Source organism: Dermacentor variabilis, chromosome 3 (assembly GCF_050947875.1).
Source record: "Dermacentor variabilis isolate Ectoservices chromosome 3, ASM5094787v1, whole genome shotgun sequence".
Lineage (NCBI taxonomy): Eukaryota > Metazoa > Arthropoda > Arachnida > Ixodida > Ixodidae > Dermacentor > Dermacentor variabilis.
Window position 1 is genome coordinate 189,108,403 of NC_134570.1, and position 17,361 is coordinate 189,125,763.

Here is a 17,361-nt window from a genome sequence, read left to right on the forward strand (position 1 = left end):
ATTCGAAAGGAATTATTCGTAGAGAAGCGTTGGTGGTGGTGAGTTTCGAAACTACGGCGTCATGATCAGAAGGTGACTGTCTTACCCGCTGGACTAAAGTACACGCTTGGAGAAAGCGAATATATCTGATACGTATGAATGTATTGTACCACGCAGTCTGGGTTTTCGCGCAACACAGATAGATGAGCGGTACTATAGTTGACAAGGAGCGATGAGCGGTTATAGGGGTCTGATTACGGTTGGTAATGGTTCGACGCGGATGGATAAGGTGCTTAAGAGCGATAAGGGCTTATCATGGTTGGCTGGAGCAATAGTGATAAATTTGATAAAAAGCGATAATTGTGCGATCACGTTTGATAAGATTGATAATAACGGCTGATAAGGGTTGATAAGGGTTGGAATATGCCCGATAAGGCCCATAAGAACATTAAAGGGTTGACAAAAGTCGTAGCCATCCCGATTAGATTGAAAATCACTTATAAGTGCTGATAAGGTTTGATAATGCTCGGACCGAATCCGATAAGATAGATATCGCCCGGTAAGGGCTGGCAAGGGTCGATAATGGTTTAATCGAGTCTGATAGGTTTGATAATGACCGCTGAGGGTTCGTAAGGGTTTGTATTTGTCGGATCAAGACCCAACACAAATTACCAGGCCAATAAAGCTTACATCTAACGAACCGCCTGCTGCTTCAGCAGTCGCGTTAAAGAACAAACATAGCGTCGTATGGGTAAGAATGAGCAACTGGCACAATGCTTATGCATAATAACGTACCACCAGTAGAGTTTCTGCATAATGTCTTGAAGGACACCTCATCAGGCCCCATTGCCAATTTAGGTTATACACTGGAAGTTGTCCGACGCCATCTAAGGAGAATTTGACCGGATTAATTTATATTAGGGAAAGTAGAAGAAATTGACATGTCGTGTTCACATGCCACCAGGAGGTGAGCGTCCCTGCCAACACATTATCTCCTCCTTTGCCTCGAATAGCGCGTTCTTTCAAACCGGATACAGGGACCGCACCACATTCACGGGACCGCGCCACATTTTGTGAATTAGCAGAATGCGTTGTTTGGCAAGTTGGTTCATCGTATTTGGAAAGATTGGTTGCGCTTTGTAGACGATCACACGTAAGAAGACAAGATAGGCGCAAAAGATTTGCGCCTGTCGTGTCTTCTTACTTGTGGTCGTCTACAAAACGCAACCAATCTTTCCAAATTTTGTGAATTGGTTGAGCTACCGAAACCACTTTCTATGGTGGATAACATTGCAGGCACTGCGCGTCACGTAGAAGCAGCTGTGCGTGTGACCTTGGCTACTTGGGTTGACATTTCTTTGAAATATCAGTGGTTTTACCTTTGCACTTTGCAGACAAAATTGTCGAAGCGTGATCTGCGCACCGTGCATGCTAGTTTGCAATCTCGAAACTCCGTGAGAGGCCCTTTTATAAGAAAGCTTTAGGTCGGGTGCTCTTATCTATTTACTTGGGAACGGATAAATGATTTCTCCCGGCATCCACTGCAGCGACCATGGTGACAGAAGAACTTCACTTTGGCCTAGTTGGTATTTACTGCATATCCTTGCTGCATAACCTTGTTGACGTTTCTTGGAAGATAGAGAGAACGCCAATGTGGAGTGCAGGAAGCAAAGTTTTCATTTAGGCTGTCAGTCTCTTGCTAGATTTTGTTGAGAATTCAAACAGAATTCAATTCACCTACCAGTAATCCAAACTTCTCACCAGAACTTAACAGTACTTTATGCCAGATTACAGCAAGCCATCCTAACGCTCATATACTTTTGTTCGGTGATTTCAACTTTCCCATTATTGATTGGAATAACCTAACTTCCACAATAAACAACACAGAGGTGAAGGACTTCGTCGACATCTGTTGGAATTTTAACTTACCACAGCTTATATCAGAGCCGATACGCGTAACACGCGACTGCGCAAACATTTTGGAGCTTATACTTACTGACCATCCAGATACATTATCATCGGTTACCTACCTTCGTCCTGTCAGCGACCACAGTGCAATTCATGCCACATATGACTTTGCCCCAGCACCGCGTGTTCTTTCCAGCAAAACTATCAGCCTGTATGAAAAAGCAAAGTTCGAAGCTATAAATGAAGGATTGTGCACTTTTCTTGCAGTCTTTCAAACCTCATTCAATGAACGATCTGTTCAAGACAACTGGGAACTGTTTAGAAATAAAATGAATAATCTAGCAAACAAGTATATTCCGAAACTAACATTCCGTGTGAATCACCAGAACCCCTGGTGCAACAGCAATTTAGAAAGGTTGGAAAATAAGAAAAATTGACTTTTTCTTAGTTCCAAGCAGAAACCAAGCCAAACTTCATGGGATAAATATTACGCAGCTGAGATAGACTACTTATGTGCTGCCCGCAATGCCAAATGGTCTTTTTTCAAGAATGACTTACCTAAAATGTTAACAGACAATCCCAAGAAATTTTGTAAAGTTATCAACCCAAGTAACACACGCACTGTAACTCTTGTTGATGATATGGGTGAAATCATGCCTGAAACTGAATGCGCACTCCTATTTAACCACGCATTTTCGTCGGTACTTTCTAATCATAATAACGTTCAATTGTCTAATGTCCCCTGCAGCATAGCTTCTAGCATGCCGAGCGTGGTGTTTTATCATGATGGTGTTTTGCGCATAATTGAAGACCTTAAACTTTCATCCTCCGCAGGTATAGATGGTATAAACTCGAACCTGCTAAAAGACACAAAATATATTTCTTGATCTATTTTGTGTCTTATATTCTCGCAGTCACTTTCTACAGGTTCCATGCCTCACGACTGGAAGTTGGGTAAGGTCATTCCCATCTACAAGTCTGGTAATAAGAACACACCGCTAAATTATCGACCCATGTCTCTAACTAGCCTTCCATGCAAAATCATGGAATACGTCATCTACTTCCTCATCATGAATCATTTGGACTCGAATCAATTTTTTATTCGGCACAGCATGGATTCCGTAAGGGTTTCTCTACCGAAACGCAACTTGCTCTGTTTCTGCACGACTTACATGTAAGCCTTGACTTTAACCAGCAAATTGACGCTATTTTGCTGGACTATGAAAAAGGCTTTCACAAAGTTTCTCACAGCCAATTACTACTAAAGCTTTCTTTTTTGAACTTACACAGTGACGTACTCAAATGGCTCGAAGCATTCCTTACTGATAGCCACCAATTCGTTTCTGTAAATGACAAATCATCAACTCTTCTCCCTGTAACTTCTGGAGTCCCCCAGGGATCAGTTCTCGGTCCTCTTCTCTTTTTCACTTTAATGATTTACCTCAACACGTATCTTGTAAGATACGAATTTTCGCCGATGACTGCGTGATTTACCATCAAGTTTCTAATGCTACTGACGAAAACACCTTACAACAAAGTCTTAACAACATGCAGTCTTGGAGTGAAGATTGGCTGATCACTCTTAATCCCAACAAATGTAAACATACATCTTTTACCCCCCGCCGTAACCCTTTCCTGTCCTCTTATACAATAGTAAACGTTCCCTTAGAATCAGTCGAATCATTTCAGTGCTTGGGCCTCACACTTTCTCGTTATCTCAGTTGGGGTAGACATATTTCCAACATACTTTCATCAGCTAACCGAACTTTTGGCTTCATGAGACGACACTTGCGTGACGCCCTGCAGAACGAAAAACTCCCAGATTTCAAATCCCTTATCAGACCGAAAGTTGAATACGCATCACCCATCTGGGATCCATATCAAGTCTATCTAGTTAACGATCTCGAGTCCTTTCAAAACCGCGTCGTCAGATACATCCATTCATCCTACTCATATGACGTAAGCGTATCAACCTTAAGAGCAAAATCTTATCTACAGCCCCTTGCACGTCGCCGCGCTACTGCCAGCCTTCGCCTCTTTCCTAAGTTCTTTTACAATTCCTTATTTCACGATCGATATATCACACTACCCACACGCATATCGCTACGAACTGCGCCCCCATTACAACACTTAGGCCCACGCTCCCACACAACTGCTTCTTCCTCGTCTTTTTTTTTTCCGGCACACAATCAGATTGGAACACCCTTCCCCACCACGTCGCTGCAATCATTTGCCCACATCGTTTCTCAAAAATGTGTCTTTGTTGGCTAATCAATAACCCGCATTTTCACGCGTTATTCTTTCTGTTTTTATGCACATGCGAAAATGTAGCTTTCTTGTATAAAGTTTTCCTTGTACCTGTGTTTATATTTGCATTATGAACTGTGCCCACCCCTTATGTAATACACCTAGCAAAGGCATCTTTAAGGAGATAAAACTGAACTGAACTGAACTGAAAGCAAGAACAACTTGGCTGCAAATTTTCAACTCCTATACGCAATTCACATTCAAAATGGATAAACTTGATGTGTTACACACCGCTTTCAAGCATAGCTTATAAATATGACTTCTGCAAAGCCTTGTAAGCATTGTAGCATTTTCCCTGAGTTGTAAAACTACACCAGATTTCACAGCTTTAGATGCCCCAACAGATGCAGTTTAGACAACTGCGATATATCTTTTGATGCAGAGCTGCGGATTTGTAAACTTCGTGTTTCCCTCTTTAACGTCAATATTCGGCAATTCTGGTAAAAATAGAAGGTCGAAATAAGAATTGTGCTTGCTGCAGTTCCTATAATGTCGTTTTTTTTCTCTGAAATGTAAGAAATTTTATTAAAATTCGTCCAGCGGTTGCCCCATTAATGTACCTCTGCGTGGTATAAGTACTTGGAGCGGTAAATCGGAGATAGCTCCGAAATAAAGGCTTTCTTGTTAGTAATATTGGATACATTTGTCAACAACAAAAACAAATAATAAAAGCTGCTTACATTATTTGATAATAATTACTTTTATTATTTTATTATTAAGGTAACAAAAAGCTATCTTTAGGATGAAATCTCCTAAACAAGTGTGCACTGATGACGCAAAACCGATGGTTGTTGCTTCGCAGATGTTGTCTCTTGGAAGTATTTACTGAAAATAACGAGCGACAGAAACATCAAAGCATACCCAGCGTACCAATAACCACCTCCGACCGCTATTTCCCGCAATTTCCGCGCGTACCCCAGCACAGGAGCACAATGCAAGATATGTTCAACTACCTTTTTTGGATTAGATAAAGGTCATCGACCTCGAAACCCTAAAAGATCTAGTGACAAGCCTTAGAGCACCGGCAATAGTTGAATATAATAGCTTTTTTACAGGCACATTGAATTTAGTTTCTCGATGGGATACTGTGTCGTGATGTCAGGAAACTGTGCGTGGTCATGTGTCAGCAGGATATTGCTCGATCTGTTGGTCGTCCGCTCTGCTGCTACGTAGGCGCTCACAACGAGTAGCTCCATACAACACGACCGAGCATGCCGGATTTAGTGTCGAAATGTGTAGTAGCGAGAAGTTGATTTCTAGGTGAGTTAGCTAGCTAGGTATATAGAAGCAGCGCGACGGCATGTGGACGAAAAAGAAAAAACACATCTGCAGTACTGTTATGTCTCTTTTTCATCCTCGTCCCCTCGCGCTGCTTCATTATACTTTGAAGTGTCCAAACGTCGCATTGTCCTGCTCTCATGTGACCACGTACTGTGTCATGACATCGTGACACAGTATACTGATTATTTTTTCTAGTTTGATGGTCTTCATTTAAGGCAAGAAAATGAGTAGTGGAAAATGTCATGTCAGTATCACTTTAAACAATACTCATGGAAAACAAGAACGCTGAAAGCTCTTGAACGTGATGCATGATGAGATTGAGCACATGAGAAAGCTGAGATTGTATCTTTAACAAAAAAATCTAGAATTATTTGTTCAAACCGCTCTGGTTTACAAAATAGATGACTACCGCCGATTTAATATTCCCGTTAGTCACAACGGGCTCAATTGTGAGTCCAGTTCTCGGATTTACGTTCGAAGATTTTCAAAGCTTCGGGATTCTAGGCGAATATTCGGAGACGCGTTTACCAGGTTGTGTTCTTCAGGGACTGCACCTGCTTGATGCCAACGCAGATGTAAAAGGAAGAGAAAGAAGAGGCATGGACGACACAAATGCGAACTCTGAGTTTCTATTTTATTGAAAGGCATGGTTTTGCACTTGCGTTGTCCGTGCCTCCCTTTCTATACGTCTTTGTGGCGCAACATAATATATAGATTATTACCAACTAACGCAGCTCTGCTATTCTGCTAAAAACAATCGTTGACAGGTGATGCGTACATTACTAGGTAAATTTGTTCCTTCCCTATGCGACTGATATCAAGGTAAAAGCGTTAGCTTCAACACCTTTACACTCTGCATGCGCCTGAAATATTACGCGGGAATAGACAATTTCAGACAGCCTTGCATTCAGCAGGAAGTCACGACGACATCTGCAGAGAAATCGGTTTGTGCAACAGAGACCTGCCTTGGACCGCGCTTATTCCGCAAGCTGTATATCAAAAAATTAAACTGCAAGCTTGACCTTCACATTTCAGTCTCTTTCTTTCCTTCCCTCCTCTCTTTCCCTGTCATCTGTGTTTTCCCCTTTTCCATTCGCCCAGTGTAGGATAGCCAACCGGACGTTATTCTGGTTAACCTTCCTGCCTTCTGCTTTTCTCTCAGTCCCTCAGGACTCAAATAAAGTTCTTGTCATGTCATGTCTTCCTCCTCCCTAATCAGCTGCCGATGTATGCGTTAAATATTTACAGCAACAGACCTGCATTCCTCTTTCTTTCTTTCTTTCTTTTTCATTTTTAGCAGACAAAGGGAATAGAGATCGCCTATGATCGTTGATGACCGAGTCTTGCGTTCTTCTTAAAGTAAACTTTGTTTAAAAGAGGCGGAGTTTCGCCCTAAAGGCGGAACAATAATTTCGATAGCAAATTATTAGACGGCTGTAGTAATTAAGGACAGTAGATTTATCGGCTGTATAAAGTTCTAAGCATTGGCTAACTTACTAAATTAACAAGCATTGTGTCGCGCGCTCACAGGCAAAAATGAACGCATCTCACCCGATGACCGCGGACACACACTGTCGAAACGCTGCCCTGAGCAAGAGGAGATGCATCAGCGAAGGAATTTATCTTGGTGCTGCCTCCTGCTTGAACCTGAACTGAGCGGCAGAAACAGAGTGCTCACGCAGCTACCAGCCCACGGCGCGCCTAGACTGTACCCATCACTGATCGCTTTCAATGCGCATGCGAGCGCGCTCAGTTGCGCCATACGCATTCGCCGCCAAAGTAGAATGCCCTCGTCCCCGATGCCTTGCGTGCGACGGAAGACGGCGCGCTTCCTTCCCGCTTTCCTCCCTAGAGCGTGCGAGACCGAGATACCATCCTCGGCTCAGCTTAACACGCGGCCACGATGTCATCGCACTTGGGCTCCATACGGAACATCAAGCGGCTCCGACGTCGGAAATGCGCCTTGGGTGTCCATATAGTTTTCCATGGCAATAAAATGACAGAAACGTTGTGATGCGTTGGTTCCAAGCGTTTGCAATCAATCACTTCTGGCCTCTTGTGTATGTTTGGTGTTCTGAATGCTGATTCCTGATCATGTGCACAGTTACATAACTTAATACTGCAAGCTCATTCACAAGGCAGTCATTTTAAATGTATTCCGGCATAATACACACGAATACCTAAACGTCCATGAATATCTTGCCCGAGGCCTGTTACCTGTCACCTTTCGGCCTTTTTTTGATTCGGTGGTATAAGGCGAGCATACAGTTTTGTTTTGTGTGGCTCTATCACCCCCATTCTCAAAACTAAAAAGCTTTATTACGGTCATTTATAACCTCTAAATGGAAGAAAACGCCTGGCACATCTCATAAGCACGTTCATGTTTTTAAAATTCAATATTTTTAACGGGGGGGGGGGAAGAAAGTCAAAGGAAAGGCAGGGAGGTTAATCACAGATTACCTCCGGTTGGCTATCCTGTACTAGGGGAGAGCCAAGGTGATGCGATAGGTGTGAGAGAGAAGGATTAAAAAAAAGAAACGACATACACACGCACGTACACACAAACTGTTTCTGCGGGCACTGTCACGTAGCCTGCAAAGGTGTTCCTAGTGTTATGCAGTGTCACCGTACAAACCTGCGTCACACATTGAAGCCACAATCTCTCAGAATGTCCGGTGTCTTTCAAATACTGCAGCAGCGCCTTCATAGCCGATCGCGCTGATGTTCACGTAGGCCAGTTTCCAAGGATCATGTTTTCTGTGATTGGGCGCTTGTCCAGTTAGTCTAGGGTGGCTGAGAGTACTGCTCTTTGCGGGTTGACACGAGAGCACTGACAAAGAAGGTGCGCGATTGTTTCATTGCACCCGCAGAAGTCACAAAGTGGGCTGTTGGAGATTCCGATAAGAAAGGAGTACGCATTTGAAAATGCTACTCCAAGCCATAGACGAGCTAGAAGGGTGCAGTTGCGTCATGGAATAATAATAATAATATTTGTGGTTTTACGTGCCAAAACCACTTTCTGATTATGAGGCACGCCGTAGTGGAGGACTCCGGAAATTTTGACCACCTGGGGTTGTTTAACGTGCACCTAAATCTAAGCACACGGGTGTTTTCGCATTTCGCCCCCATCGAAATGCGGCCGCCGTGGCCGGGATTCGATCCCGCGACCTCGTGCTCAGCAGCCCAACACCATAGCCACTGAGCAACCACGGCGGGTCATTGCGTCATGGAAGCTCGGGCGGAATACGGAGTTGTAAATTAGGGTCCAAGGTATGAAGGTGTGCACTTGTGAACTCGGATGAATTCCACTGAGCTAATGTCTGGTCGTGTGCAAGTACGGCAAGTTTTTTCGCTGCGTCGGCTCCCGCAAGAGGAATGGCAACGCAGTTGACGCCGTCATGGGCCGATCGGGCAGCTGTGTGTGCTCGATCATTGCCATGTATGCCGCAATGACTAGGCAACCACTGATATATAATATCGTGTCCTTCGTCAACTATGCCATGGTGTACTTCTCTGATCTCTGCGACAAGCTGTTCATGTCTCCTATGACTCCACTATGTAGGGCTGCCTCGGAATCACAAAAGACTGACCATGCATGGGGTGGTTCCTCCTGAATGAAATGAAGAGCCGCACGCAAGGCTACCAGTTCAGCAGCTGTCGTTGATGATACATGTGACGTCTTTGGCTGTATTTTGACGGATCTTGTTGGTATCACCACAGCAGCAGGTGAACTTGCAGATGAGACTGAGCCATCGATGTAAACGTGTACGCAGCCACTGCGCACCTCATGTAAAAGTTCTAATGTGGCCTGCTTCAGGGCAAAGGACGGCATGTCAGCCTTCTTCGTGATTCCTGTGATAGTGAGGCGTATTTCTGGTTTGTGCAGGCACCATAAAGGTGAGGATGGTCTTGCTGCAGGCATGTAGTTCGATGGCAATGAGGTACGATTGGGAACAACTATACGACTGATAGTTGCGTGTGGCATTTCTGCGGGTAGAACGGCAACAAGGTGAGAAGGTAGTCCGGCAACGTGGCGAATATGCGCTCTGAGAGCGTCGGTTACCAAGTACATTGATATTGCATAATCTCGAGCTATGACAATCGTTGCCGCTGTAGACACACACCTCAGAAGACCGAGACACGTCCTTAGGGCTTGAGCTTGTAGTCCCTGGAGTGCACGCAGGTTTGTTTTGCAGGTGTTACCAAGCACAGGGAGGCTGTATCTTGCGAAACCGAGAAACAGGGCGTTATAAAGCTGCAGCATTGACCGCATTAATATGCCCCATGACTTTCCGCCGACAAATTTGAGGAGATGTATTATTGTCAGCAACCTCTTCTTTAGGTATGAAACGTGCGGGCTCCATGATAGGTCGCGGTCGATAATTACCCCTAAAAAGCGGTGTTTCCGTGCATTTGCCACTGCTTGTCCGTTGACACTTACAGAGTAACGCTTCATTGCCTTCCGAGTGAAAGTAACAAGGCAGCATTTCTATGAAGAGAGCTCTAAGTTCTGTTTTCGCAAGTACAGTGATGTTAAGGTAGCTGCATTTTGTAGCCATGCTCGTACCTGCAGTCGCGTTACAGCAGACGCCCAAATGCAGATGTCGTCGGCATAGATTGATAGTTGAACTGTGTTGGGCAAGTATCTGACTAGGCCAACGAGCACTAGGTGGAATAGCGTCGGGCTCAACACCCCGCCTTGTGATGCTCCACGGAACGTTTGGTGCTGAGTCGTGGCGCCATTCTCGGTCATCACAAACAAATGACTGTCGGTTATATAACTGAACAGCCACTGAAGAGTGCGGCCACCGATTCCAGCTTCAATCAGAACCTCTGTAATGGCATAAAGTGCTATATTATCATAGGTGCCTTTTATCCCAATGAATAAAGCCGCAGTGAGTCGTTTCAGACGTTTTTGATGTTCAACAAACGTGACCAAATCGATGACTTTATCTATGGATGAGCGCCCACGCCGGAAGACAGCCATAGCATCTGGGTACACATTGTAATTTTCCAGGTACCATTCCAGGCAACTCAAAATCATTCTTTCCATTATTTTCTCTATGCAACTGGCCAGAGCGATGGGGCGATACGATGACAAATATAACGGTGATTTACCAGGTTTGAGAAGCGGAACCAAGCGGCTGCATTTCTCTTCACGTGGAACCAAACCATTGCGCCAAGACTAGTTGTAAAGGTTTAGCAGCATGAGTCGTGCTTTCTGCCCAAGATTGGCGAGCGCCGCATAGGTAACGCCGTCCGGCCCAGGTGACGAAGAGCGCCTGCAAGTCGCCAGTGTCGCTTCAAGCTCCTCCACCGAATACATTACATCCATGCGGGAATCCCATGGCACAGGTGTGGCCCATGGTGTAAGAGCTCGTTGGAGCTGCGAGCTGGCAAGTCGTGAGCAAAATTCTTCAGCAATGTCTATTTCGCTGCGACCTTGGCGCAAACCGAGGGATTTGAAAGGAACACTCTGTTGCGGTGATACGCGAAGTCCACGCACAGTTTTCTATATCTGAGATAATCGCTGACGTGGATCAAACGACTCATAGAAACGTCTCCATCTTTGAGATTGTAGTGCATCAATGCGGCGTTGAATCTTCTTTTGCATCCGCCTTGCCTCTCTGAGATCATGGATGGATTTGGTTCTCCTGTATCTTTATTCAGCCCGCCGGCGAATTGCTCGTAGTCGCTGCAGTTCGTCTTCAAATTCTTCGTATTTCGGGAAAGGCTGAAAAGCACGTGTTGCATCTTGGATGGCTTTTTGAATTTCGTGTTCCAGACTTGAATGGTTCCCTTGCTGACATACTTCCTCCATGTGCGACCGAAACGCCGACCAGTCAATTCTTCGTAGGGTCATGCTGGATGGGCTGGTCCAGTACTAGAGGGCATCGCATAGCACCAAGGCCTGCCCCTCGCTGCCCTTCCACAAGGAAGCGAAGAAAGCATCTTTATTGCAGTGGAATGCCCGTGGTCTCAAATCGGGAATTTCAGAGTTTAGACACTATGTCTTCGAAAACCAATTTCCCATCCTCGTAATTTGCGAACCAAACGCGCAGAATGTTATACGCATTTCTGGCTATGAAGCATTCGTGTCTTCTACCTGTGGTGATGTGAACAAGGTAATTGTATATATTAGATGTGATCTGACATACGTGTTGCACCCAGTTCCGCCCCACGAGGACGACCAGTACGTTTGTTTTCTCGTGAAAACGAATAAGCTTACGTTCACAGTCGTCACTATTTACATCGCTGCTTCGCGTGGCTTCGACTCTAAACGACTGCACGACGTGCTATCAGCGACACCCGGCCCTACGATTCTCACCGGAGATTTTAATCCTCACCATCCGCTTTGGGGGAGTTGGAAGATGGACTGCAGGGGAAGGAGACTAGCATCCTTTGCCACACAGCACAACCTTTGCTGCCTCAACGATGGTAGCCCAACATATTTACGCGGGCTTACATACAGCAGCTGCCTAGACTTGACCCTCGTTTCTCGGCGTCTTGAAAGAAAACTGCAATGGTTTCCAGACATCAAATCACATGGAAGCGACCACATTCTGATGTACCTGAAGATCAAAGGACTATCCGAATCCATATCTTTAGTAATATTGAAATAAGGAAAGTGCTAAAAACGCGTAGTTTTTCGACGCTTTCACAGGTACCACATGTTTCTTTCCGGACTAATCCGCAAATAACGACAAGAAAACGAGTAAGTGACTGCATCGCCCCTCCGGCACCCCATAAACAGACTAGATATGAATCAACGAAGGCGAACAGGGTGCATTGTGAATGAGGTAAAATAACGGCATAGAAGGCAAGCTAAACTCCACACGGCGCCCTTAAACGAATAAACAGGCGAAAGATCCAAGCCACTCAATGCCTTCCAACGAGGATTATAATTAAAATCTGTTGAGCTGTGGGAATCAGCAGATGTCTCCAGGGTCAGGAAAGCAATACAATATAAGCTATACATCTCCTAAGATTCTGACTCTAACACTCGTGGAACCGATATCCGTACTTCCCAGGTGATTCCATTCCTTTTCATACAGGAAATGTCTGGGAATATGGCATTGTGACGAGACCTAGAGCTAGCAAAATGCGGTATTTCGCCCGATGCAGAATCATGAAAACTGAGACATATGCTTACGGGATGCGACTCAGGAAAGACACAGTGACGTTTTAACATATAAATATTGGATACGCAGTCTCATCGTGCTGTATGTATCGCGAAAAATTTCACTCATATTTTACAAGAATATGCAACGGAAACACTGTCGCATCTGTGCAAGTTTTACTACAGCCGTGTGCGGAGCACACGGAAAAACAAGTACGCTCTTAACAATAAGTGAAACAAAGGGGCAAGTTATCATCTAGCATCGCTGACAAAACACACTACCTTGCTCTTGAATGCATTTTAATTGGTTCCAGCAAAATTTGTCGAAGCACCGCTGTAAGAAAATAGATGGCTCACGGGAAATGGTAAATTCTATGCCCTCGATGCGCTACGAACTGTCCACTCATATCACTATGAGTGGTCCGTTCATCATCATCATTGGTGGTCATTAACATCTTCTTCAGACTTTTTTCGGCTCCTTCAGCGCAGTTTGCTAAACTTTTAGGTTGGCTACCAGGCTTCACGGGGGGACCTGCAGTAGCAACCTTCTGCGCAGAAACCAGAGAAATCCAATCACCAGGCAATTAACACAGAGCGCTTACTCGCTTGCTGCACCTTATCTCTCGAAGAACATCTTCAGTCCTGGATTATGAATGAGAATTTGTCCCGTCATAAGCGCTCTGAAGCGCAAGAGTCACTTGGATACCCCGCTCCCTTGAATTGGCATGTAACTTAGAATAATCCAGCATGGACAAAAAGTGCCAACGTAACGACGGGGCACGATTACTTAAGATGATTTACTTATGCACGCTCCAACAGCTGCCATTCGCTCATGAGAGGGCCTCGCGCCTCTCTCCGGTGAACGTGTACAAAGTGCATAGTTGCCTTTGCTGCCAGCTTGCACGGAGCAAGTGTGGCACATAGAGCGGTTCTTGCAACCGATGTATACAACACTCGCCGGCTCACTCATCGCAGGCGGATGGTAACGAAGACGTCGTGGGTAGGCCAACGTTCAAGCGTCCATAAAATTGAACCTCGCACCACAGTACAGCCATAAATGCCTGCAATCCTGCTCTCTCGTTCAAAATTAAAATATCGACAGTCACTTCAGAATATGCTAAGGAGGATTAAGGCGAAAGCCTGTTTTCTCATTCGAATACATTGTTTCTTCCTGTTACTTGTTTTCTCCCACCAAATGTCGTGGGTTCGAACGACTTAACTGTTTCCTAGTTAACTTCGCCTTAGATAAAACCAATGGTTGTGGGTTTGACCATTAGTGGTGGCGACATCAATTGCGGGTGCTATTGAAGTTTAGTCTGACCAAAGGTCGAGAGTGCGATTCCCCTCAGACGTCGTGGATTCGAGTGCCTTAATTACCTATATCTTAATTAGCTGTGCCTTGACTACGTTCGTCTTGATTAACAATAAATGTCGTAGGTTCAAGTGCTTTAACTTACTGTATCTCAATTAACTGTGCCTTAATTAACAAGAAAGCTCATAAGTTCTACAGAAGCCAATAGTCCTTCATTCGGCCATCAATGGTAGCCGCACCAATTTTGGTGCCGTTCAATTTTGGTCCCACCAAAGCTCGTGGGTGCTAGTGCCTTAATTAACTTTACTATAAATAACACGAACGGTCGTGGACTAGACTCCCACCAAAATTGCGGGTTCGAGTGCCACCTATAATCGTGGCTGGCACCATCAATTTTTGTACGTTTGAATTTTGGTGCCGTAGCGCTGGACGGTAAATTTTTCGAAAACGATGGACGGCAAATATTTCCACCCATGAGGCAATTAAGGTTTTCACCTTATTAACTACACGTACATTAGAAGCTGAACTGAAATGGCAAATTTTATTTGCAACAATGTTGCTAGAAACAAGGCAAGAAGCTCAATGAAAAGCATTAGAAGAACTTGAGGATTATTTCATTTTCATTTTCGTTTATTTCATTTATTTTCTTAAAGTTATGTTCTTCAATCACCATGTAAACTACGGAGAAGTAAGCAACAATAAAAGTATCAGTCGCGGTATTGGTAAATTATTTGACTATGGTTGACACGAGTAACTGGAGATTGCAGGGAGACACATTCGTCGTGCTGTGGACATAAATAGGTTGGTGATGATGATGGTTGATCTATAAATCTTCATATAAGATATTCATATCTTCATATTCACATTCACATTCTTCATATATAGATATTCTTTTGGGAAAACTGTAGAAGCATATTGAGGACAGAAAGTTTAGTTCATAGGACCAGAAGAAGCCGACATGGACAGATTCTTTATTTTTTTTAATCAAAGTGTGTGAACATGTCTAGAAAAAACAAGCGCTATAACGAAAGCACGTACGCTTCCACATGCATTTTCAGCTCAATCTGGCAGCACGCGCGCACTTCGCTAAAACCATCGGTAATGAAGTAGCAATGTGAGAACCCTAATGTTCCGTCCCGTCCCTGTCTTCTCGTGCTCCTGGAACTGGCATTTTCTGTCCTTGCAGTTGACTCAACTATGGCATACAATTGAAAGGCTTGGCCATATTTGAAAACAATGATCGTGACATTTTGCTGTGTTCTCATTTATTACAGGTGAACAGTGCAGGAATCACCATGAGGAAGACTCTTGAAAACTCCACTGTAGAGGACTACAATCTCGTCTGGCAAACTAACTTTCGGGGTCCTCTCTGGATGATAAAATACACTGTTCCCTACTTACGGCGAACGAAAGGTGCAGTTTCGATGCATGCTTTTCCACTGCGCGCTTTATCACTTTAGCAGGCTGCAATTGCTGTATACTACAAATGAAGCAGGTGGCTGACCATAGCAAAACAAGGCTACGTTTGGAGTTGTACAGAGATCGCTATTTCAGAGTCAAAAAGTGAACTAGGATAATCAATAAGTGATTGATTCAGATCCAGAAGCGGATTTTTTTTTTTTTACTGTGCTCATTGAGCCAGCTTATTCATTGGATTTATTTCGCCTGACCAGATGGTATTTCACCGAGTTCTAAACTGCGCAACTGGTGAACCAACCAGTAGGTACTTTTGCTAAGGAATGGCTGAAAGGTCGATTTCGCCCACTCTATATAGAAATGCTGTCATGGATGCCTGTTATTGAATTTAGACCTCTGCTTGGTTTCTGCCAGAGAAACGTCTCAGTTTCGGTGAATAAGCTTGCCCCACAGTGTATGGTTGTCATGCCCTCGTGCAAAATGAGCTTGCTGTGCCGTCTAGCTCACTTGAACGTTGTGGTCAATTCGTTGTAACATGGGTACAACCTGATGGCTCGTTCACGCTGGGACATTCGGCATCTGAAGTGGTGCAGGGTCTTCTGCTACAGTCCCCTTTCGCGCCGCCAGAGATGCTGCCAACTCTTGAAATACCGCGAAAACAAGGAGAGAGCCTGCAACATTTTACTACTAGCACGATCTGCCGACACAATTCCTCGTTATCACATTATTAGCCGAGCTTTCCTAATTTTGATCTACTGGCTCATAAAAGTTTCTCTTCCCTATTCCCACTTTACAAAGAATCTGCATAGTCGCTCTTGCGCTTTGCTCACCTGTCATGAAGGCGCCATTTGCAGAGTGCCACGATGGTTGGCTTCGTAGTTGGCTGGTGTTCCGATTGGTGCGCGGCGAGGGATTCCGGGGGCAGCGGCGGCGGAAATCGGTCTGGTACGGATTGGCGATACGCCGCGTCCGAACTGGATTCAGTGCAACTCAAAGGCGCCAGATGCTTGATTATCAACGGGCCTTCGGGACATGGCGATAGCTGGAGCATATTCTCTTACCGACGCGAGAAACGCCGTTATGTCCGATGTAATGCATAAACTACAACTCCTGTATTCCAAGGCCGCCACAACACAGCGGTTCCTCTTTCTTTGTTCTATTCGTTTTTTTATCATTCACTGCTTACGACAGGATACTGCTAGTAATAACGTAGGTGCTGTTTGGATCATTCATTGTGCGCAAAAATATTGCTTGACTATAGAATCATCGTATTATGCGAACTGAAAAATTCGACAATCCGCGACGGGGCTCACCGCTGTCGTGGCTACTGAGTTTTTGTTTCTTTGCTCGTCATAAGTTACCCAAAGTAAGCTGGGCTGCCTAATCTTCTTTCCACTAGGTCACTTAAGTTGGGCTTTGCCTTAGCAACATCACCATCTTCTAGCAATTTATCGTTTTCTGTCACGATTTGTGTCCATATTCCGCCTGAAAATTCTCTTAAGGGCACAGTTAATGCTGTGATCATCGGCTCGAAACGCACAAAAAATAGTCGTAACGGCATCAAATCTGTCTCTACATCCCCTGGTGAGAATAAACCGTTATGTGACTTTATGATTCGGTAAACTCGAGCGTACAAAACTGCTCAAACAGAACCAGCGTAGCGTCACGGCTAGAGTAGTTCTCACAGCGTCTCTATTTCATTTGAAAACTCAACAGTGAGCACATCTTTCGCAGTTCCAAGACATCTAGCCTATGGAGCCCAGCAGCGCAGCCTGCTCTAGGTTTAATTGCCGCTCTGTGACCAGGACATTATAGCGAACAAGCGGAAGAAGCCAAGACTACAAAATTAAAGAAACAATGAATGAAGAAAGAAGTTTTTTAAGAATAGCATAGTAGAAAAAAGTAGGGGAGAAACATGTGAACAATAATAAGGCGACGTTTAGCTAAGGTTACTTACCTGACAGGCAAATACCACTGTGCTTGCCGGATGCAGCAGGCACTGTCCCAGCGTGCAAACATGTTGCGCTGAGCAACCTCT

The 17,361-nt window shown here is 44.6% G+C and overlaps 1 protein-coding gene across 4 annotated transcripts in view; it reads left to right on the top strand.

The window, feature by feature from the left end:
• LOC142576571 (3-oxoacyl-[acyl-carrier-protein] reductase FabG-like) overlaps positions 1-17,361 on the top strand; it is a 112,965-nt gene that overhangs the window by 65,193 nt on the left and 30,411 nt on the right. For 3 of the 4 annotated variants that reach the window (XM_075686750.1, XM_075686749.1, XM_075686751.1), the window contains exon 4: positions 15,182-15,320. The exons of the other annotated variant lie outside the window; for it this stretch is intronic. In XM_075686750.1, coding sequence (XP_075542865.1) covers positions 15,182-15,320 — 139 coding nt within the window. The remainder of the gene's footprint in view (positions 1-15,181; positions 15,321-17,361) is intronic. 4 annotated transcript variants of the gene reach the window in all.